Genomic DNA, 24,249 nt, shown 5'->3' on the forward strand with positions numbered 1-24,249 from the left:
AAGCAGGCTGGAATGGGTGGAGAAAAGTGTCAGGGGTACTATGTGATTGAAGACTATCGGCCAGAATGAAAGGAAAGGTGTACAAGACAGTGGTGAGACCAGCGATGATGTTTGGACTAGAAACAGTGACAATGGCGAAAAGACTGGAGGCAGAACTAGAGGTTGCAGAGATGAAGATGTTGAGGTTGTCTTCGTGAGTGACCAGGATGGATAGGTTTTGGAGAGAAGGTCAGAGAAGCCAGACTGAGATGGTCAGGCCATGTACAGAGGAGGGAAAGTGAATATATTGGTAAACGGATGCTGGAATTGGAGCTGCCAGGCAGGAGGTCTTTTCTCTTTTTTTGACAACGACAACCAACAGAAAAGTGGGTCACTTTCTCATAATAAGTAAAAATGCCATTTACAGACCCGGAAGCCGCATTGCTGCCATCTGTTCTGGGTCACATAGTGTTGTGCCATGTTGCTAACACCGACTAAAACACTGCACCCCTGGTAGACAATATAGAAGCTGCATTTTTATTTAAAAAAAAGTAGTTCATGATTTTTATGTATTTTTTCAAAATGTAGATTTATTCCACAGGCCGGATTGGACCGACTGGCGGGCCGGTACTGGCCCACGGGCCGGACATTTCTATGTCACCCCTGAGGTAGACATTGGATCCCACGACCGGGAGAGTGGATTGTCACAGCGGCATTACGAGGTAGAAAAGTGTGTAAGGGAAAGAATATGTAAATAAAAGGTTAAATAACAATAATGCATTTTTCACAGTGCCTTCTGCAACATTTGAGGACAAATTTAGGATTCAATTCAAGGATTTAAGACTTTTATTGTCATTACACAGATTGCAATGAAAAATTCGTGCTAGCAGCTCCCAGCCTTAAATAGCAACGTTAGCAGGATCTCTGGGTTGGAAAGACCACCAATATAAACAAATTAAATAAAAATGAATATATATATAAAACATAAATAACAAATGGAATAGATAAATATCTAGAAAGAAAGGGGTTAAGAAAAATAAAAAAGGGTTCATTGCACTGTACAGTATGTGATGTTGAAGTATAGTGCAGACATATGCATCAGAATCAGAATACTTTATTGATCACTCAGGGGGAAATTGCTTTTCGTTGAAAGCAGCTACTGTTACAGAGTCAAGTGGGGAAGAATCAAATTATGTACAGAAATAAAGAATAAAATAGAGAATAAAAATATATATATATAGAAAAGAACAGTTAAGATATATTTAAGAACATATCTTAAATATTTTAAATATGTTAACAGAAATGCAAATCAAAAATATAAAAATAAAGTTAAAGGTATGTAAAAATATATACGAATATATATGTAGCATATGTACATCAATTACAGAAGTACAGTAAAATTTAAAAGACAGATTATAAAATAGAAGTGCCTTACGCTGGAAGCATACATACATACATATATGTGTATGTATAGATAGATAGAACACTATGCGCAATACATACAATGGAATATAAAAGTATGAAAGGAAATAAAATAAATACCTTGAGCCAGGGATGGTTATAGAAATAAAAAATGTGTAATAGGAGAAGTGGGTAGTAAAATTGAAACGATAGAAAATGGCTACAAGTGGAATACAAGCGTTATAGATGGTCAATTACGCATTTGATCCAATTAGAGGATCTCGATGGAGGTCGAAGGCTTGAAATCAAATCACAATGGAGACCCTGCACCTTCTCACTGCTATGAATGTAGACCCGACCAGAGGATGGCCTATGCTAATATATATATATATATATATATATGAATATAATATGCAATATAATAACACCCCCAAATGCTCCAGCCCAAGCGTACTAATTGGCTGCACTGTAGAGCCTCATTACCTTAAAATACAATCTCATATGTGGAAAAGATGGTGTGTGTGTGTGTGTGTGTGTGTAGGAAGTAGCTGTATGTGACCTTTTTAGAACGAAGAAGAAGAAGCTGTCAGACGGGAGGAGCCGAAATGAGATTTTTCTTCTAATTGGGCGCGGAGAGCGGAGTCATTAGTCCTGAGTGAAGGGTCTTATGGGAGTGTAATAATCACGTTGTTACACATGGGCCTTCGTTAAATAGAAAGGCCGACTTTTAACGGCTTTATCTGGATTTATAGCACACGTTTCCGTCCGAAAACCGCTTTACGATGCAAACATGGCCGCATCCCTTAGGGGGTCGTTCTTCAGACACACTCCCACCCTGTCGGTGAAACTGATCAGCTGATCCAGCAGGTCAGTTTTGACCCTCAATCTCACCTCTCGGCCGCTATGATGTTTCCTGAAGGAACGCAGTATGAAGTAATGCAGTAGCACAGTATTTATTACATGTTCGTTTCATTGGAGTCATCAAATGAAATTTTGATTTATAATTTTATGATTAATTAATTATGATTAATAATTTATGTAATATATTTAATATAATTTCAAAATGTTTTAATTTTGACTTTGAATTTTAATTGATTAATTCATTTGATTCATCCACACGAGAAGTAGCCCTATTTTCTCATGCAGTAGCAGATGTGACCGCTAGGGGGCGCTAATGTGCCGTGCATCGGTCTGCGAATCAGACCTACTCCGGGTTGAAGTGCGCCCCCTACAGGCGGGGCGTGGAACTACAGCCACGGGAGTCCAGAAAGTTAGAAGTAAAACTAAAGTAAGTTCTTGTTCCTCTTCTTCTTCTTCTTCTCCTTCTTCTTCTTCTTCTACTTTTTCAGGGTGCTTCACTTCCAGCCAATCACGTCCTTGTTTTTTTCCTATTGTTTAATTTTGTATGGATGATTACATACAAAATAATGTCGGTACATTTATATGATCATGAATGGGTTTTAAAGTTGAAATAAAATGCCAAAAAATGTATTTAAATTGCTATTTTCATTTTGTTCAATTTACATGACACCCCGTTGGCACATAAAATGAGATAAGAAATGCCGGCCAAAATTATTGCCAATCCCTATTCTAGACCTCCAACCTCAGCAACCTTCTACCCAGATCTTCACCACCCCTCTATATCCAAACCATCTCCAGAACTTCTAGCACGGGCTTTCCCTCAGATGAACTCGTTCTCCAGGAAACCTCCTTCTCGCTCCTAAAAAGAACCTCCTCATCTTCATCTGCACACGTGATTCAAATGTGAAAAATGGTGTCGAGCCGGAGCGCTAATGGGGCTTCTTCTTGGTGAAGAACTCCCACCGAAGGTTCCTCCTCCTCGGCCCCGTCACGACTTCATCAGCCTGAGAACAGTTCCTCCATGTTCAGGCTTCATTAGTCCAAACATCTTCACCGTGACCTTTCACTCCGTCTTCCTCGTCTGACAGGTACGAAAAGGTTAACGACACAAATGGAAATGAAAAGCATCTTCTCTTGATCTCAGATCTGCTCGTGTTCATCTCCGGAGGCGGCAGAAGGAGGGTGGAAACAACCCTGTCAGGCGTCCTGATGAAGCTTTTATGAACCCCTGAAGCTCTGAGAGCTTCTGTGAAACGCTGGTGGAGCTGCAGGGGAACCTGCGGGAGATGCAGTGACGTAGGAACTCCGAGAAGCGCCGCTGCCAGAATGAATATGCATGGATTCAACTCCCGTCCCGTCCCGTCCCGTCCCCCACTCCGTGAAGATCACGGTCCAGCTCTTCAGCTTTTTAACTGGTGTTTGCACACACACACACACACACACACACACGCAGAATGCTGACCATGTCCATGTCCAGGGGTCAATAGCCCTTCCGGTCCATTAGGTAGATACTGGTGAGGATGCTGATCTTTTGAATAATGCAGGCTGTTGAAAACACACACACACACACACACACACACACACACACACACACATTTCGGTGAGTCCAGCGTCAGGACAGGTCGCTCGTCCAGACTGAACTTGCCAAAAACCCAAAGTAGAAACCCGGCTGAATTTGATCCAGCGTGTGTGGGTTCAGGTGAGGTCAGAAGGTCCAGAGTGGGCTCCTCTTTCCAGATCAGAACGTCTGCAGGTTCTCCTGAGGTTGCACAAACAAAATCACAGATAGAGGTCAGGTGTGTGTGTGTGTGTGATGGGCGTGGCCCAGCCCGCCGTGACCTTGAACGGGACCCTCACGGCCAAATATGAAAGTGTGTTTTCTTGCAGACGGAGGGATTTCTCTCCCTTTCCCTCCAAGGCTGACTCATTCCTTTTTTTTCTTTTCCCCCGTTTGAGTCTGTCGTTAATTATTCACCAAAAAAGGCTGTCAGTCATCAGAATGCTAAATGCGCCGGAAAGCGGAAAGCTGCGGAAGATTCATTCATTCACTCGTTCATTCATTCATTATCCATAGCCCTGATCCGGCACTCATGTCCCATCGCAGGGACACGGATGGACACATGAAACCATTCACCCTCTCACTCATTCACCCTCTCACTCATTCACCCTCTCACTCATTCACCCTCTCTTTCACAAAAAGAGATGCAACCGTTCACCCTCTCATTAATGCATCACATAGCGACATACAACCATTCACCCTCTCATTCATATATATAGTTGCAGCCATTCACCCTCTCATTTACATTTGCATACATGCAGCCATTCACCCTCTCACTCATGCATTGTATAGCGTTGTAACCATTCACCCTCTCATTCATATATTGTGATGCAACGATTCACCCTCTCACTCACACGTCATATAGTTGCAACCATTCACCTTCTCACTCAAGCACTATATAGAGATGTAACCATTCATCCTCTCATTCACACATCATATTGAGACATGAAACCATTCACCCTCTCACTCACGCACCATATCGAGTTGCAACCATTCATCCTCTCCTTCACAAATAGAGACATGCAACCATTGACCTTCTCATTTACATATGCAGTCATGCAACCATTCACCCTCTCATTCACAAATAGAGACATGCTACCGTTCATCCTCTTAAACACAAATAAGAGTTGCAACCGTTCACCCTTTCATTCACACATCATATTGAGACATGCAACAATTCACCCTGTCATTCATGCATCATATTGAGTTGCAACCATTCATCCGCTCATTTACATATGCAGACATGCAACCATTCATCCTCTCATTCACAAATAGGGTTGCAACCATTCACACTTTCATTCACACATCATATTGAGACATGAAAACCTTCAACCTCTCACTCACGCATTATTTCGAATTGCAACCATTCATCCTCTCCTTCACAAATATAGACATGTAAGCATTCACCCTTTCATTCAGAAATAGAGGCCCGCCACCGTTCATCCTCTTAAACACAGAGTTGCAACCGTTCACCCTTTCCTTCACACATCGTGTTGAGACACAACCATTCACCCTGTCATTCATATATCGTGATGCAACCATTCAGCATATCAGTGAGGTGCAGCCAGTAGAGGCAGGGGGAGGCCGGGCCTCACCTGTCATCATGGAAAGAAAAAAAATGCAAAATGAAAAATTAAATAAATGGTTATATTTATTCAGTGATTTGTAGTTTAAAGTTATTTTCCATGTAGCTTCACCATTTTTGGTCATTTTTTTTCAAAATTGCAAAAAAAAAATTTGCGTTTACCGTTCGAATATGAAGAAGAGACGTGCAGTGACACAGCAACCAGCTAAGCCCACTATGGATTGCACAATGATTCTGCTAACTGTGCTAGCATGCTATGCACTGAGACCGTATTGCTGTCTCTGTGGATGTCACTATTGAAAAAAAACACTTTTAATATATGAACTAAATTTCCATAGTTTAGCTGATATGTCGAATGTTTTTCGTCAACAACTGTGTTTCTCGTAATCATAAAACGAGTGGGAAGAGACACTAAGTGAGGCACGCAGTGACGGTGCCTCATGTTAGAGGGCGCCGCTGATCTCAGGGATCCTTCTTACTACTCGGCTACAGAATAGCACAATTAGCCATAGCAAGCTACAGTAAACAGTTAGCAAGTCAAGTGCGGCCATCCTGTTATTTTTCCCCCGATCTCATGGGGCTGTACAGCTCACAAATGCTGTAGGATGAATGTAAATCTACTGGGCAGCTGCTCCACTTTTTGGCCCGGAAGGATCTCATTCAAACTGTTCCTGAGGCGACAAAGTTGCTGCGGCCGGTGGTCACCGTTCCGGCTACGACAGCATCGGTGGAGCGACCGTTCTGAGCACCGAAATGACTCAAAACATACAGTTGGAACAGGACCGATCGAGGACGACCGTCTTCACCGGCAGTGATTTCCATTGAGACAGAGAGACTTTTAAAACTGAAGAAAGATAAGAAAGACTTCTACAAGCAAGTTATCGATGCTTCAGAAGGAGCGGCGCATGGACTTCATTTATATAGTAAAGGTAAGAGATAACGTTTATTTACATGTGCTTTTTTTTCTATGCTACAGTTTGTATATATGTAAAATGTGTAAAGAATGCTGATATGATATTTTAAACAAAACACGTCAACTGCTGCCAATAAAATGGTGAATAAGCTACTCTGTGATGATGTCAGTGCCTCACCAGCCATGAACCGTCACTGCAGCATCTAGATTTGCGTTTATTCTCCCTTTTATTCACACATAGAGCTTCAAAGTGTTTTTTCTCACATGTACAATGTAGAAAAAGTGAAATTCTTCTTTTTCTTTCGGCAGTGCATTTGGACATGTGCCGATATGTGAATATGTGAATGCAACCGCTGACCCTGTCGCTCAGATGTCATGTCCAGACGTTCAGCTCAGGTGTCGGACGTGCGCGTTTCTGTCTGGTTTCATTTAAAAATGTTGTAATCTGTTCCCGCGAATCCCGCAGGCTCGAACCCGTCACGGTGTCCCCGATCTTTCAGCCCATCTTTTGAGCGAAAAGCCGATACCCGTCGGACGCGAGGTGTTTCGAGAGGAAGAGGATGAAGGCCTTCCTCTGTCTGTCACCCTCCCTCGCCCCCCCGCCGTAAATCTACCGGGGCTGACGTCGGGTCGCGGCGGGGGGAGCCGGTCCGTCCAATCACCGGCTTTCCGTGTCTCAACCTGCAGAGGTGAGAAAAGCGCCTTCCTCTCGAAGAGAATCCAGAAGAGAGAAGACGGCGCTGATGTGGAGGATTAGCAGCTCCGGGAGGGAACGGGCCAACGGGAAGGACGGTGAGTCGCCTTCGGTCGAGATGGTGGGAAAGAGGAGGGAGATAGCAAGGATGAAAGATGATGATGGGTCAGGAAGTCAAATTGTTCTTATTTCTATGTAATGGGAAGAAGAGAAAGTTCATGGAATTCAGTTTGAGCCCGATTTGAGCCCAGTGTGATACGGGTTTGACCCTCGTCCGATCCCGTCGACCTCTGGTTGAACCCGTTCGGACCCTGGTCTGATCCTGGTCCGACACCCCGCGGCCTCCTCGTTCTCCTGCGATTGTTATTTCTCCTTCATCTCCGTCGATTCTGCTCCCTCGCTTCACTCTCCTGCATTTATCCACACACTCCTTCCATCCCCTCCCCCTCTTAATAGCTTGCGATGGTCCTTGTTCTGCTTCTCAGTGATACATCCAAGGTCTCCTTGTGTGTGTGTGTGTGTGTGTGTGCACGCACAGGTCAGGCAGCGATTACAAACTACCATCAAACACCAATTTATAACTTCCTCCAAGGTAAGAAGACAAACCTGTCACTCATCTGAGATTTAACCACATGAAAAATGTTTTTAAAAAGTCCAGTCGTACAGTTTACCACACTACATATTACATATATGATATATATAATACATCAAATGATAAAACTATTATATTATATTATATTATATTATTCAACATTCAAGATATTTTATAGATAATTTGTCTAAAACAACAGGCTGATACCAAAATCCTAAAAGTCCAAAAATAAAAATCATTATATTATATTATATTATATTATATTATATTATATTATATTATATTATACGACAAAACACACAAAGTATGAGAAGCTCACAGACACATGAAAAGTAAACATTCCCGAATCAGGTTCAGAAATACTTTATTGTGCCAGGAGGAAATCTAGCGATCCCCCTCTGTCCATACAGAGCAGAAATAGAAGTAAATAAATAAATATGGATGATGAAATATAAATTGTGTCATAATAAAGCTCATAAAATATCAGTGGTTGAAAAGTTTAAGATTTAATAAATCAAGTATAATCCTAAATATAAATATATATATATTCAAAATTATTTCCTACATCCACGATATGTTATATTCAAACATCAGGATTCCCAATGTCTCTCTGGCGTCGCCGTGTGACGCAGCAGGGACTTCCGGGGGGGCCGAGTCGAGCCGAATTTAACCGAATTAAACCGAGTTAAAGCGAATCGAACCGAGTTGAACCGAGTCGAGCCGAATCGAACCGAGTTGAGCCGAATCGAACCGAGTTGAACCGAGTCGAGCCGAATCGAACCGAAATGAGCCGAGTTGAGCCGAAACGAACCGAGTTGAGCCGAGTCGACCCTCCGCTCCCCGCCCGCAGCGGCGCCGCGCACTGCAGCTGCGGAGACTCCGGAGCGGCTTCGGCGGCAGCACCGAGGCACATGCCGGCGCCGGGGCGCGCCGGTGGCCGCGCACGGCGCGTCCCCGGCTGCAGTTCGGGCCGAGCGGATCTTTTCCCACTTATGTTCCGGTGAAGCTCTTCCCCATCCTCCCCCCCTCCCCGCTGCTACCTCTGGACCACCCCTGTCTCCTCCTCCTCTTCCTCCTCCCCCTCTTCTTCCTCCTCCTCCTCCTCCTCCTCCTCCTCCTCCTCCTCTCCGCCGTCCCGTCGCCAGGATGGACCCGGCTCTCTGCGGTCCTCCTCCCGGGACCAGCAGATCCAACTCCTCCTCCTCCTCCTCGGACCGCTGCAACTCGTCGTCGCGGCAGCCCGGGCTTCCGGGCACACAGAGTCCGGTTTCGGGTCCGGGTCCCGGCGGAGCGGCAGCTGGGGGCCCGGGCCGGGGCCGGGGCCGAGATCGAGACCGGGACCGGGACCGGGGAGCCCCGCCGGGGAACAGGAAGCAGCTGGAAGGAGTTTTGAGCAAATACACCAACCTGATCCAGGGCTGGCAGAACAGGTGAGGCTTCAGATCCGCTGTTGTTACTTGTCCTGTCCACGTTGCACTTCTACCACCCCCCCTCACAAGGGGAGGGGGTGAGTAGGCGTGTGTGTGTGTGTGTGTGTGTGTGTGTGTGTGTGTGTGTGTGTGTGTGTTTAACATTAGCCGGGTCAAACAGGGCTGTTTTCTCATCCAGGATGTAAATACACACTTGTAAGCCTCACTTTGGAAGCTGCTGTGCTCCTGCAGACCTCAGGGTCCGGCAGACCTGAAAGTCCTGCAGACCTCAGGGTCCTGTAGACCTCAGGATCCTGCAGACCTGAGGCTCCACGCCGGCTACCTTCTAAACAAATGAAGAGAAATGTGGTTTTAAAGAAGTGAAGAAAGAACATCATGGATAAAATGTTTGACAGATTCAGTCAGAACTTACCAGGCAGATGTTTACTTACCGACTGGATGGAGGGGTGTGTATGTGTGTGTGTGTGTGTGTGTGTTTGAGCAAGCTTGTGTGAGTGTTACAGGAAGCCCCCCCCCCCCTCCATGCACACACACATCTTCTGACTGACCTGACTCTATCCATCTCCCCCCAAATGTTGGAGAAGCTTCTCTGAACTTCTGCATAAGGACCTTCTGGTTTTCTCCATGAGGTCCAGACTCACGTGCAGCTGGAACGGTGTGATGCAGCAGAGGAGGGAGAGGAGTGTGTGTGTGTGTGTGTGTGTGTGTGTGTGTGTGTGTGTGTGTGTGTGTGTTGGGTGAGTGTCTGGTTCCCGCTGTGCAGCACTGCTAACCTTGCTAACCGTGCTAACCCTAGCAATACCAGCCTGTCGGATTCCAACCCTCAGGAGACCTAGCCGGGTTTGTTGTCTCAGGTCCAGAAGGGACCTTCTAGCAGATCTAACCCCAGCTGGACCGGCACCTCCATCCAGGGGCTTCTTCAGCTGTAAGCTAGTGGTGAGGACCTCCAGACCTGGGTCAGTGGTGCCAGCATCTGGGCCGGTCTGGACCCCTCGGACCCTGGTGATGACCCCGAAGCGCAGGAGTCACATGGTTCCTTGGGGTCGACCCCACCATGAACCCGCGGAAGACTCTTGGATGAAGGATGCGCTTCCAGCACCAGGTGTCGCCATGGCGACCCGGCCGGAGTTCGATTGCCATGAACGCGGCGGGGCGGATCCTTGCAAGGTCAGGATCTCCGAGGCGGCCGCGACCGCGCTGATGGGAGCCACGGCTGGGTGGGCGGGGCCTCCCGGGCGGGCGGGGCCTCCTCTTGTGGGCGTGGCCACTCCTGACTCCGCCCACCAGGGAACACTGTGTGTTCGCCGTGTGACGCGAGACAGCATCTGCAGCGATTCCTTCTAGTGTGGATTCTAAATTTATATCCCTCCATGCCATCAGCTCAGTGTATGTGTGTGTATGTGTGTGTGTGTGTGTGTGTGTGTGTGGTTTTCGGGGATGAATCACTCCGCCGCCGCGCTCCTTTCATCGCCGCTGAGAATCGGGGGGGAAATGCAGCTCCTGTGGTTTTTCTGCTGCAGAGACGAGGAAGGGGATTGGCCTTATTATGGTAGCTCCTCTCCGGGGGTTCGACTTGCACGGCCTTCGTCCGACCGCGACTCCCAACGAGAGCGGGAACGGTTGGACGTCTTGACAGTGACATCCGACCTCCGCGACCTTGCTAGAGGATGAATGAATGAAAGGAAGTCAAAGGTAGTGGGAGTTTGTGGAAACTTCTGAGATTTTTGAAAGTTTTTCACACCCAAGCGGCTCAGATCGATCAGGTTGCCGGCTAGCGCTGAGACCATCTCGGTGTGAAACGGTGGACGTTCAACACCTAAGAAGCTCCTCGCAGAAAAAAAAAAAAACATCCCTTAAAAACAGCTGCTGTTGTAAAAATGGCAAAGCGGGTCGAGGCTGCCGACGAAACAAACGTAGGGTTGGTCACAATATGGGATGAAATTAGTAGTTGCCTTGCTGACGCTTGATGCCCCCCTGAAGGTCTCAGAGCGTCCAACTGCCGACAAGTCCTTCGTAGTGTCTGTTACAACAGGAAGGGTCACTGTTTCCCGTGATACGGATGGATGTAGCCGACTAGGCAACTTTTATGTGAACTGAATCAGGAAGGTGTTAGATATCAGAGTCGTGACCTTGGAAAGCCAGAAGGTATTCAAACGTTGTGTTTTCAAGACTTCCAGTGTCCATTGGTGTTCACATATTTCTTTGGTGATGCTTGAAACAAGGGGCAGACCAAGGCTTCCCAACAGCAACACGCTTCCTGTCTACCTTTTTGATATGAGTACATGTATGTCTGCATGTATGTATATCTGAGTGTGTACATGTATGTTCTTTGTACCTGTAGTCCACTAAAGCTGAAGGTACACCAGTTCTGTGACTGCTCTTGTATCGCTGTGCCCTTGATCGGAGGCCGAGGGGGTGTATTTTTAGAAGGTTCTTGAAGCAGATTGTGGACTCTACCATTCTAGAGGCGGGGGTGGGCGGCACAAAAAGGGGCGGAGAACTTTTAATCTTGAGAGAGCACGGTGAGATTTCGCACTGCGATGTTAGCGGATGCTAAATATCGGGTATGCTCCACTCCCTCCATGGCAGAGGGCACTCCAGGGCTACTCGCCATGATTCGCTTGGATGAGCATTGACGACGCAATTAGTTCATTCATGACTTTTAAAAGCATCATGTAGTTATTAATCAGCCGATTTCCTTGATCAACAATCATGATAAAAAATAGATATTGATTGACACACTATAGATTCTGCAAATTCTTGAAGGGTGCAACAGTGGATGAAGGGCATGATTGGTCACATGCAGGTCATGTGACCGAGTGTCGTGCTAATGCTAGCTGAAGTGCTGCTCATACTTGGACAACTCTAACATGACGTGGAACGGATTGACCGATTTGTGTTGTCGGTCTGTCCAAAGTTGGCCGTCGTCTTCTTCTTCGGGTCTATTCCAACGCCGTCTGTCGTTCTACCACGAAGGTCTGGTGGGGCATTGGTACATTCCAGAAGGTGTGATCTGGTCTGTTCTGTCTTGGCCGTACTGTCCACGTTTCTCAAACGTTCATGTCAAATTTTGTGATTAGGATTTTTTTATACGCATGTGTACGCAAGTTCGCTTAGCTTGAGTTCAACAGGCCACGGTAATTTTTATCTCACACAAGGAAAATGTCAACAGGACAGCGTGGAAAGGCACAGCGCCACCTCAGTTTGGAAATGTTTTCATTGAGAAAAAAGGTATTTCTAAAGATAAAGGTAGTTAACCATTGTATCCAGAGCCTGTTGTGTTCAGTTTTTAACTAAAGTGGGACTTTTGGAAAAATCAATATTGTGCAAACATTGCATTAAAGACTTGAAAATGGTTCACACAAAAAAATCTGCTTTATTTTTTGGCATTTATCAATAGGTGGTACAGTTTTGTACCAAAAAAGAAAGCTCATGTGAGTTTCTATATTTTTTTGTTGGCAGACTTGGTCGTACTGAGAGTTTGTGTTTGTGAGATCTGGCTCAGCAGAGGTATCTGAACTTGTATGCTCCGGGTCCTCCGGGCCTCCGGGTCCTCTGGGTCGGCCGTGATTCCTCCCTCCACCCATGAGTGGGCTTCGGTTGAAGTCTTGCCTCCATTCAGCTCTCCGGATGCTGGCCGTCGCCGTCGGTTCAGGCAACCGGAGGGTCAGCACAGTCTGGGCGGTGACTATAGTTCTGCTGGTGAGACTGGCCGAAAGGGTTAACGGGCGCAACGCCCGCCGTCGCCTCCACTGCCTGCTGATCAGTCATGGGATATATGTACGAGAGGGAGGTCTGGGTGAAAAAAAGAAGGAATGGACGTAGGCGGCTCGCTCCCCGGTTGTCGTAAATCTCAAGGCTCTGCTGATTAGAAGGAGGCGGGTTGCTGGAGGAGGATGGGGGTTTTCAGGCGTCAGCATGCATCCCCGTCTCCGGGGAGCTGCAGAGGGTCCAGAAGGAGAGGGTCTCCGAGGAAAGGGAAGCTGCTGACGGAGGTCAGCACATTACAAATCACCAAATATGGTGGAACCTTGACTTACGACCGTAAATCATTCCGAGACCGAGCTCGTAACTCAGTTTGCTTGTATGTCAAACTCAATTTTCCCATTAGAATGAATTGAAATGTCATTGATCTGTTCCAGCCCCCTAAAAACACACTGACTTTTTTGTTACGTGTTTTTAAATAAGAGCTGTATAAATAACAAATATTGTATAAAAATAATGATATCTCATAAAAAGATAATGTAAGAAATAAACTGGTTTTAATAAGTGGATTTACCTTTAAGATCGGACAAAGATGGGTGAAAGAGGTTGGGGGAGTTTTTCATTTGTTGCTGTATCCTTAGCTTAGCTTCCCGGCTGCACACTTAATGCAACAATGTGTTGCTAAATGCTAAAATGCTAAAAGTGTTACTTTGCTACACTTTATGTCTAAAGTCCATTTATGGATGAAGCCGCTCCTCTTTTTAAAATCATCAAACCGCCCATGAACGGCTTTGAGCGGCTCTTCCGACGCCTCCGTTGACGTTTCGCCATGTCGGCGCAAAACGGCCATCCTGCTCGCTGCTAACTCAGATCTGGGCTCCAATCAGAAAGCGACGGCTCTTCTTCTGGATGTCCCTCAGATCACGGAGCGGCAGCCGGGAAAAGAAACTTGTCGATTGGATTTGGCAGTGAATTCGGTCCATTTCCACGGTTCCGACGCCGGCTACGCTAACGCCCAACGCATTAATCGCCATCGCGAGTACCTTGGAAAGGAGCTGTCGGCTGTCATAGGGGCGGGAAAACTCTGGCGTTTTTTTTCCCGACGGACCCTGAACACACCGCGCGTTGCTAACCGCTAAACGGGAGTGTCATCTATAGTCATATTCTGCTACCAAACAAGTATTATGGGTTGTCCTATCACCATCACGACCGTCGCCCAACCAACTGCTCACTTATGCATCCAAAAATGTCACCAAAGAGGCGAGTTTAGACGTCCAACCACGCATCTTCTCTATCACAGCTAGCTTTGCGGGCAGAAGATGGCGAGAACCGTGGATAGAACCCGGAAACTTCGCGACAGACCCGGTTCTTCGCCCCGCCATGAACAGGAAGATGCTTCTTCTGTGTTTCCTCCCACTGATGCCTGCTCTCCTCCCAGGTACTTTGTGCTGGATCCGGAGCCGGGGCTGCTGCTGTACTTCGTCAATGAGCAGGGAAGGAGCCAGAAACCCCGCGGGTCCCTTCCTCTGGTCGGCGCCACGGTAACCCCGAGCGACGAGGCCCCGCACATGTTCGTGGTGAACTCCGTCAACGGGGAGCTGTACAAACTCCGAGGTAGGAAGCTCAGAGAAGTTTCCGGGCGAGGCGGTTTAGGACTCTCCTGCAGGCTCTGCAAGGAGCCTCTCCGGAATTGCATGTTTTTCACTGTGAAAGGAGCTGGATGGTTGTGATTTGCGCTAAACTACGTTCAGATGTCGGCCTCGGACTCGGTCCCGTGACCCGGAGTCGCTCAAGCAAGAGGTCCTCCTCCACCTTCTCCTCCAGCGGAGCCGCTGGAATGCCCCCGTACGCTCTCCAGGGGGAGGCTATCAGCGAAACTTGGCCTATATTCCCCAAATAACTCGCTGATCCACGCGTACGGAGCCAGGAGGAAACAATGAGTCCAGTGAGGGGAGGCGGGCCGAGGGATTTCCAGCCCCAGCGCCTCGCTGGGATTAGGGAATTAGCGAGGAAGTCTCGGAAGAAAACACCGTCTGTATTTGGAGCTTCATGTAAACCACCGCATGTGCAAGGGTGGCTTCCGGTACCGGCTAATACCTGACGACCACACAGGCTCGCACTCTCACCGCCATGATGGATTCACGCTGCAAACCCGGCGGCCTCGCTTAGAACAGAGGGATCGTTATTGGATGTGGAAAAATATATGGGGGTTGCGTTTCGCCGGCGTGCAATAAAAAAAGGGGAGCTCAGCAGGGATTGGATTGTGTGAGAGATCCGGCGGGGAAGTGAGAGTCCCGGAGAGACGTCCGGCTGATGGAAGGGTCAAGTTGTTTCCGCCGGGACGCACAAATCGTCCCATTTGTGCTCTTGGAGGCGGCGCTCGCTCGGCTCGGCTCTTCAAGCTTCCTCGCAGGAGAAATCAGTCCTCATGATCTATTCTACTGTCTCTCCAACAGTTCATTGAAGACTTTGGCGAGCAGATAATTAGCACAGGAAACCGCCGTTTTCCATCCATCCCTTTTGAATGAACTGCTTCTTCTCACCTGAATCCCAAACTATTCCACTCGTGCTAATAGGGGTTTTGAGGCTGTTTTTTTTTTCCCGTTTTATCACGTCCGACGGCACGAGCACCTTCTGACGGGACCCGACACGAATAGATTCGGCGTCCGGTGGTCAAGGTTACTTTTGTGCAATCAATTTTAAGGAGTCCCGAGGAGCCTCCTTCAGTCTTTGGTTAAGATCTGCTGATTTTAAAGGGCTGTATTTTTGCTCGCCCTCATGGTCGGTGCCACCAGCCCGTCCATCTTCTGGACATCGGAGCTCGGTTAACGACGCCTCCCGGAAACTTAATGGCATCTCAGCGCCGGGCGCCGCATTAATTCTGGGACGTAACGTTATCATAACCCATAACGTCTTTTACTGCGGTCCAATTAGAACGGGTGTAAGTGGACATTATTTAAGCTTTTGATCGACTCTCAGTCTGACACACACACACACACACACACGTGCTCATAGCTGCATTCAGATCATTTCCAGCCTTCTCTTTGGGATGCATATCAGCGTTGAAGTAGGACACGGACCCAAACGAGAGTCAGACCCCCTTCCTCCCCCTTCCTCCTCCTCCTCCCGCACAAATTTAATCCATCCCTCAAAATGAATGGAGCTGCTTCCAGTGATGCAGAACAAACTGGTGGCGCAGCCTCCGCCTGCAGGCCTGCTCAGCACCACTCAAACAGGTGCATATTAGCATCTGCTAATTAGCATTAAATAGCAGGCCGCCACACACACACACACACACACACACACACACGGTGGAGATGATTTATAGGCCGGTGCCCGCCTGGTAAGTGGCTCTCTCAGCCAGCGAGTGATTGTGGCGGATGATGACAGCAGGTGGGAAGGGGTATATTTGCAGAGGCCTCTTATTGCAGGTGCTTCTCTGCGCCGTCCACACACACACACACACACACACACACACACGGCACTTCTCTAGAGGTTTGGCGAGATGTCTCGCTTGACGAGTTGCTCTGTGGGCGCCTTGACGATAGTACAAGTGATTGGCGATTGGACTTGCAGGACTTGAGGACACTTGAAGACCAACAGTGGACTTCAGATTGAGGAGGAACAGATGAAACAGTCCAAAACATAGAGGTCTTTTAAACGCTTTTTTTTTTACGTGCTTTTTATAGTTTTCCATCTTTCTTGTTTTCCTTCCTTCGTTGGGTCTTCATCCTTGGATCAGGAGCTCCAGCTTTGCACTCACAAGATGATCAGCGTCGTGCAGGAGGCGGGGTTTAACCTGTCAATCACAGGGTCACCTAGAGAAACTGGCGTTCACCCTCTCACCATCTATTTAGTCTGCAACCCGCTGGAGGTTCTTTGGACCCTGGAAGACGGAGAACATGGAGAGAAACCAGGCTGGAGAACCTGGAGAGACACCTGACCTTGTGCTGCCCCCGCTAACAATGAGCATTTAAGAAACAGCAAGCTAAACTCCAAAATCACGGATTGTGGGACTCTCAGGATGATTGAGGAACGTTCTGCACGTGGGGGGGGCGGAGCCTGCTGCTCGCTAATCATCCAAATGACCGGCGGCGTGGCCTGAATGGCGAATGGTTAATTTGTGTGTGACGAGGAAGTGAAGAGGATCGGGACGTGACACCGGCGCTGGAGCATCACTTAGCGTCTAACCGCTGAAAACGACCTAAACACGAGCAGAATGCGGGATCATCATCCAGCCAATCAGGTCGCTGTCGCCGCCGGCAACCTTTGGTCTGATCGCTCCCTTTCTGAAGACCTTCTACTCACGGTTCATCACGGTGTGGTGGTCCAACTGTGTATTAAACCCTCATTCATTCATCCAATTTCAACAACGCTCATCCTGATTGGGCGAGAGGCGCCGTTCAGCCGGACCAATCACAGGGCCACATATAGAGACACACAACCATTCACACATCATGTACAGACATGCAACCATTCACTCTTGTGTGTGTGTGTGTGTGTGTGTGTGTGTGTTCTCCGCAGCCTCGGACACCAAGGAGCAGCAGTTTTGGATCAGTCATCTGCAGGCGTGTGCCAGGCGTCATTCTGACAGCAGCGCCAAGGTAAACACACACACACACACACGTGCCGACACACACACACACACACACACACACACACACCAGGATGACTCAGGTCCGTCTAACTGATCCTGGATTATCTCCTGCTTATTAAACTTCTCTCCAGGCTCTCAGGAAGTCAAACACTGACATTTCTTCCGGAGCTATTTTCTTTTCCCTTTCATTTTGAATGCCACCGTCTGCGCTGGAGGTTCCTTCCATCTCCAGAGACCATGAGAAGGTTCTTGCTCCGCGGCTGTCAGTCTCACCGTCCGCTCGTCAGGTTCAGAGAGATTGAGTTGAAAGAGAAGAAAGAGGGAGAGGCAGGAGATTCGCACAACATGAAGATGATGTTTCTAGAAAATAATATAAACTGGGAGCGTCCAGGTTCTCTCCAGGCTCTCTCTGGCCTCCATCCATAATTCGGGATTATTTTCCCTGCAGGTTCCTTGGAGAGCATCTCCTTGAACGTCAGGACACGGAGAGAACGATGAGGACACGTGGATGCGGTCGTGATTAAATTCTATATTTGCTCCTCCGTTGATGCTCCCGTTCTCTGTTTGCGTGTCGCAGCTCCAGGCGAGGAAGTTGAAAGGCTCAGATGAACACCTGAGCGTAGAAGAACCCGGGGGCGGCCAAGAGGCGCTGGTGAGTCATCCAGAACCATGAACTTCATCACCCGCTCAGCTGGTCTGGCGCCGCGCTCCTCTTTGAACCAGACTCCTGGAAAACACGCTGCCTTCATGGCGCATCCTCAAACCTTCTCGCCTCGCTGGCGGCCGCCTCACCCAACACGTAAACACACATAAATTTGATCATCGCGGATGATATATCACATATAGCGTTTAATTTACATGCCACATAAAGACACGCAGCCATTCACCTTCTCATTAAAAGACAGAAGCACTAACACCTGCACCTATATGTATATGTAAATATATATATGTATATGTTTACATATACATACACATGTGTGTGTATGTATATAAATACAAATATATCTATGTATGTATATGTATACATCTCTGTATAAAAAATATGTAAATATATGTGTATACATACATACGCATATATACATGTATGTGTATAAATGTATATATATATACATATATGTATGTGTATGTATACATGTATGTCTATACATATGTATGTATATACTTATATACAGGACTGTCTCAGAAAATTTAGATTATTGTGATAAAGTATTTTATCTTCTGTAATGCAAATACAAAAACAAAAATGTCATACATTCTGGATTCATTACAAATCAACTGAAATATTGCAAGTGCAAGCCTTTCTATTATTTTAATATTGCTGATTATGGCTTAAATCTTAAGAAAACTCAAAAATCCTATCTCAAAATATTAGAATATCATAAAAAAGTATTTTTTGTTTTTTTAATTGCATTACAGAAGATAAAGAACTTTATCACAATATTCTAATTTTCTGAGACAGTCCTTTATGTATAAGTCTATATATGTATATATATATATATATATACACATACGCATACACATATACACAAGTGTATATATATACACATAAATACGTGTATATATATATATACCGTAATTTTTTTGAGCAGTATATATGTAGTTTTCGAACTTCCTCCCACCGTCTTAAATCAGTCATCGGGTTCATTGGAAGCTAAATTATCTGCAGGTGTGAATGAGAGGGTGAATAACTGGAAGTGTCCATATGTAGAACTTGATTGACAGGTGACCCTGTCCAGGTTAAGCCCCGCCCCCTGGCCTGAACGCCAGCCGTGATTGGCTCCGGCCACGATAATTGGTGATCGGAGAGCGGTCCTCATTTGGCATTACAAATAAAGAGCGCTCGCTTTTCGCATTTTCCCCTGGGGGGAAGGGGGGGATATCGCCATGGTTACCGCAGAGCGAGCAGCATCACCCCCCCCCCGAAAAAACAAGGGCGTCCTGCAGTGAGCTGAAGAGACAGGAGGGAGGAGGACCGACCCGTGAGGAATGTGATGTGACCGGCCGAGGCCGTCGAGCAAAACCCGAAGATACGTTATTATGAAACACGGACGAGTTTTGCTTCCTCCGGTGTTCCGACAGCGGGAGGCGGGGCTTAACCCCAACCGGTCAGCTGTCAATCACAGGGCGAAGCACACCGATTTCTCATTTCAGTCTTCTCCGAACCCTGACCGCTTTTGGATTGTGGGAGGAGAACATGGTTAGATCTCAGGCGGATGTGAAAAAAACACATTCAGTGCATGGAAATGTGGCCCCGCCCCCATTCCTCTCTCATTGGTCCTCCACGCTGTCAATCTCCCACGTCTTAACCTCGCCGTCTTCCTCCCCAGAGCTCCTCTTCCTCGTCCGGCAGGAACCGCAGCTTCTCCCTGCTGCCCCACCTGACCTCCTCCTCCTCGCCGGGCTCTCAGAGGCAACCCGGCCACGCCGCCGCGCCCGCCAACATCGTCACCATCACGCATCACAAGTCACCGGCGGCGGCCCGGCGGGCGCGGACGCCGTATCCGGGTCGGCTGCTGGAGGTCAAAGAGGTGCGTGGAAGGAGAGCGTCTGATTGGTTGAGGCCGTCAAGGCGAAAAGGAGAGAGTGAGAGGAGGAGAGAGGGAAAGAGAGAAAGAGTGAGAGGGGTGTGACGGTTGCAAGAGTAATCTATTACTAGCAATAACAGTAGCGCTAACAGTTACATGCTAACAGTTGGATGAAAGTTTTCTCATTATATGATGAACGAATGGTTGCATATCTGTATATATGATGAACGAATGGTTGCAAATATATATATACGATGAACGAATGGTTGCAAATATATATATACGATGAATGAATGGTTGCATATCTATATGTATGATGAATGAATGGTTGCATATCTATATGTATGATGAATGAGTGGTTGCATATCTATATGTATGATGAATGAGTGGTTGCATATCTATATATATGATGAATGAATGGTTGCATATCTATATGTATGATGAATGAGTGGTTGCATATCTATATATATGATGAATGAGTGGTTGCATATCTATATGTATGATGAATGAGTGGTTGCATATCTATATGTATGATGAATGAATGGTTGCGTATCTCTATATATGATGAATGAATGGTTGCACATCTATACATATGATGAATGAATAGTTGCATATCTATATATATATGATGAATGAATGGTTGCACATCTATACATATGATGAATGAATAGTTGCATATCTATATATATGATGAATGAATGGTTGCATATCTATATATAAATGATGAATGAATGGTTGCATATCTATATATATGATGAATGAATGGTTGCACATCTATATATATGATGAATGAATGGTTGCATATCTATATATACGATGAATGAATTGTTGCATACCTACATACATTATGAATGAATGAAAGGGTGAATGTTTTAATGCTCTGTATGGCGGATGAAAGAAAGGGTGAATGTTGCGTCTATATGATGTGTGAATGAAAGGGTGAATATTTTAACGTCTATATGACTTGGGAATGAAAGGGTGAATGTTGTGTCTCTGACATATGCATGAAATGTTTTAATGTCTCTTTATGACATGTAAAAGAAAGGGTGAATGGTTGCATGTCTCCATATGAGAAATGGTACGTAAGTGGTGCAGATGATGAATAAATGGATTACATTTGGAATATTGGCAGCTTTGAAGAAGCTGCAGGATCAGACACTGTAATACCAAACACACACACACACAGAGAGTTGTCACACATACTGTCATGTATTGCAGTGGAAGCAGTGGAACGTGGCCGTCTGAGCGGCGGCTCAGACATTCAGACATCCCAACAGCTGGTCCGGTTCCGCCCGTCGCCCTGACGACAGCGAGCAGAGCATCCATATTTCAGGGCGAGCTCCTCCCCCTGTCTGGCTGGGAGTCGCTGAATTCCCAGTTCGGTTGTGTCACGTTTACAGAGTTAGTTAGTTGGTTTATGGACAGAAGCCGTTAGCCACGCCGCGTAGTTTTCAAATTTTCGTCTGTACTGATTTATTCAAGCAGCTGTTTAAATGGGGTTTTAATAACATGTATAACACATTAATACCCGTGTTATTACACTGAGAATTCATCTGGTGTTAAAGCGTACACATCCGTATTGGTTGTGAAGATGACTCAGACCCCTTTTAAAGCGACTCAATATTTAATATTCCTGCCAGGTCGAATTACAGCGCATTAGGATTAGAAATATAGAAAATAAACTCATCCTTTTATGAGAAGAGGAGGCCTCGGGACCTCCTGGCTCAAAGGAAATATCTTATCTCTTGCGTTCGCTCCTGCAAAGTCATCGGCCATGAGCAGCCCTGGAAGACCATTTTATGATGTTTAAAAACCTGATTTATTATCTCCAGAGGTGTCAAATATTGCCCCCTTGTTGACCCGCATTTTGTAATAAATTTGGCCGTGTTATGTAATAAGTTATTACATATTGAGCAGATTATTACAAAATGCACTTGCAACTTTTTTATTCTCTAGGAAATGTAATAACATGGTGCATTATGTAATAACAATTCTAAAGCATTGTTTATTTGATTGTTAGTTGTATTTCATTTTACTTTAAAGTATTTGTAAAAGCTCGGCCTATTATTAGTATCACTGTATTAGCCTAGTAGCAGTACTTAGCAATTACTATCAGTACACTATTCAAAGGTTGCATTTACAGAGAATATTCTATAAATTCCATGTTATTATTATGTAATAACAATTCTAAAGCATAGTTTATTTTTTGTTAGTTTTATTTTATTTTACTTTGAAGTATTTGTAAAAGCTCGGCCTATTATTAGTATCACTGTATTAGCCTAGTAGCAGTACTTAGCAATTACTATCAGTACACTATTCAAAGGTTGCATTTACAGAGAATATTCTATAAATTCCATGTTATTACATTTCCTAGAGAATAAAAAAGTAGCAAGTGCATTTTGTAATAATCTTCTCAAAATGTAATAATTTATTTAAAATTTATTACAAAATGCGTTGGGGCAGTTTGTTACAAAATGCGGCAGTTTATTCCAAAATGCGGCTTTATTACAAAATGAAATGAAAAAGTCATTACATTTTGGACGTTTATTATAAAATGCACTGTTATTACAAAATGCGGCTCAACACCCCTGGAGGTTCCCAGCTCTGCGGGTCCTGGCCCGTCATCTGTGGAGGTCATCGCTGTCTTCTGAGGAGTCGTCCTCCTGATGTTGGTGGACCTCAGGAGGTTGCTCACCTTTGTCGGACCAGAGGTGGATTTAACTCACCGATGTAGACGTCGTCACTAACCTCGTTGCACGGAACAACAGGCACAAGGTTCTCTGTATTTTGTTTCTGGAGTGAGTAGAAGAACATCTAGTGCCTAAACTCCAGCTGCCCAGACAGGCTCTGACGTTGAACGTGACTCCTCGTACTTTGGTTCGTTATTGGAAACGAATCCTGACCTTCAGCTCAGTGTTTCCACTGAAGTAAGGAGGGGGTTTAGTCATCCATCCCGTCATAATTGGACACCAGGCCTTCCTCTTGAACGGCTCGGTAATTCGGGAGTCGACAGAAAGACGGGAAATCTAAGAGCCGACTTCGAGAAGATGACGCCGGCTCCTCCCGGCGAGCGGCATCTGAGGCATACCGATGGAGAGGCCCAGCCCGAGGGTACGCGCTCGCTCCGGTATGCCCGTCTTTGTGGCCAAGCAGGGGTGCAGAAGCGTAAAGCTAAATGCTAATGTGGGTACTGACAATGCGGACGAGTCGATCGGTGCCATTAGCCCTGATGCGGGTTAGCCTGTCGGCTAACACGACGCCTCCTTCTGTTGGAAGTCGCTAACAGAGATACCGGACAATGTTTCCAAAACTGACAATTTGTCCTGTCACCGGCCCCTCCAGGTGATGTCCCAAGCCGAGGGCCAGCAGAAGAACCTGGTCCAGTCCATCGACTCGCTGCCCACCAAAGGCCCCCTCTCCTGCCTGGACCAGGACCTGCTGCTGCTGAAGGCCACGTCGGCCGCCACGCTGAGTTGCCTCGGGGAGTGCCTGAGCATCCTGCAGCAGACCCAGTGCCACGGCCCGGCGCCGCAGCCGTCTCCGGCCGCCCAGCGCTGCCACGGAGCCCCGACCGGTGAGTCCGCCGCGGGCCCCGTTCCAGTCCCGCCACTGGAGCCCCCGCCCCCTCCGCCCCCCCTCACCCCGCTGTGGTTCACCTCGCCCGGCCCAGAGCCGAGCGGCGCCGGCCAGCCGCCGGACTGCGGCCCCTGCCCCTGCCCGCTGGGCCCCGCCCACTTCGCCGCTTGCGGCAAATGTTGTTGAACGCTGCGTTCCAGTGCAAATCTGTGTTCTATCCGTTTCCTACCTTTTTTTTTTTTTTTTTTTGTCATAGTGTGTTAGCAAGCAGTTAGCATTTTGAGATGTTTGGTCCTCCATGCCTTTATGTGCCGCCGCCGCCGCCGCCGCCGCCCTCTCCGATATGCCTCCAAGTGCCAAGTGTAAAGCATGAATGTGTCCGAAACACGGTTTTGTTTTGTCAGAAATGTTTACAGAACTCCCCCGAACGCATCTCAAGACTGCTCCCCCGCCAAGCATGTCGGAAATACTCGGGGTCGATGTGTCACGACGCGTACTTTACTATGCACTTCTAAATCTGCTCGACGGATTAAGTCTTTGCCAAAGGAATCCACGCCGGTGCCTCCGACCGTCGGACCTCTGCCATGTTTAACCCTCTCTGTGCCAGATTATTATGGATCCAATAAAGTTCTTTCCGTTTCAACCTTCTGCAGCCTGAGGGTGGTTCTATGGCCGTGACACGAAACGGTAGGGTGATGGAGCTGCGGAAACAAGGATGTTTCTGCCCTCCCATCCACCCAACCCCACCTTCCATCCCCCCGGTCTGACATCCACAGGACTCGGAGCCAGCTATTCACATCTACACACACACACACACACACTCATACAGTGAC

The 24,249-nt window shown here is 46.9% G+C and overlaps 1 protein-coding gene across 1 annotated transcript in view; it reads left to right on the forward strand.

Moving 5' to 3' along the window:
• Positions 1 to 8,626: 8,626 nt before the first annotated feature.
• Positions 8,627 to 24,249, forward strand: part of osbpl10a (oxysterol binding protein-like 10a) — a 33,338-nt gene continuing 17,715 nt past the window's right edge. The window contains exons 1-6 of the mRNA XM_086178499.1: positions 8,627 to 9,013; positions 14,157 to 14,332; positions 17,243 to 17,322; positions 17,893 to 17,967; positions 19,643 to 19,843; positions 23,183 to 23,414. Coding sequence (XP_086034625.1) covers positions 8,730 to 9,013; positions 14,157 to 14,332; positions 17,243 to 17,322; positions 17,893 to 17,967; positions 19,643 to 19,843; positions 23,183 to 23,414 — 1,048 coding nt within the window. The 5' untranslated portion in view covers positions 8,627 to 8,729. The remainder of the gene's footprint in view (positions 9,014 to 14,156; positions 14,333 to 17,242; positions 17,323 to 17,892; positions 17,968 to 19,642; positions 19,844 to 23,182; positions 23,415 to 24,249) is intronic.

Source organism: Fistularia commersonii, chromosome 30 (assembly GCF_037954325.1).
Source record: "Fistularia commersonii isolate RoL2024-O1a breed Wild chromosome 30, RoL_Fcom_v1.0, whole genome shotgun sequence".
In the NCBI taxonomy this organism is placed as follows: domain Eukaryota; kingdom Metazoa; phylum Chordata; class Actinopteri; order Syngnathiformes; family Fistulariidae; genus Fistularia; species Fistularia commersonii.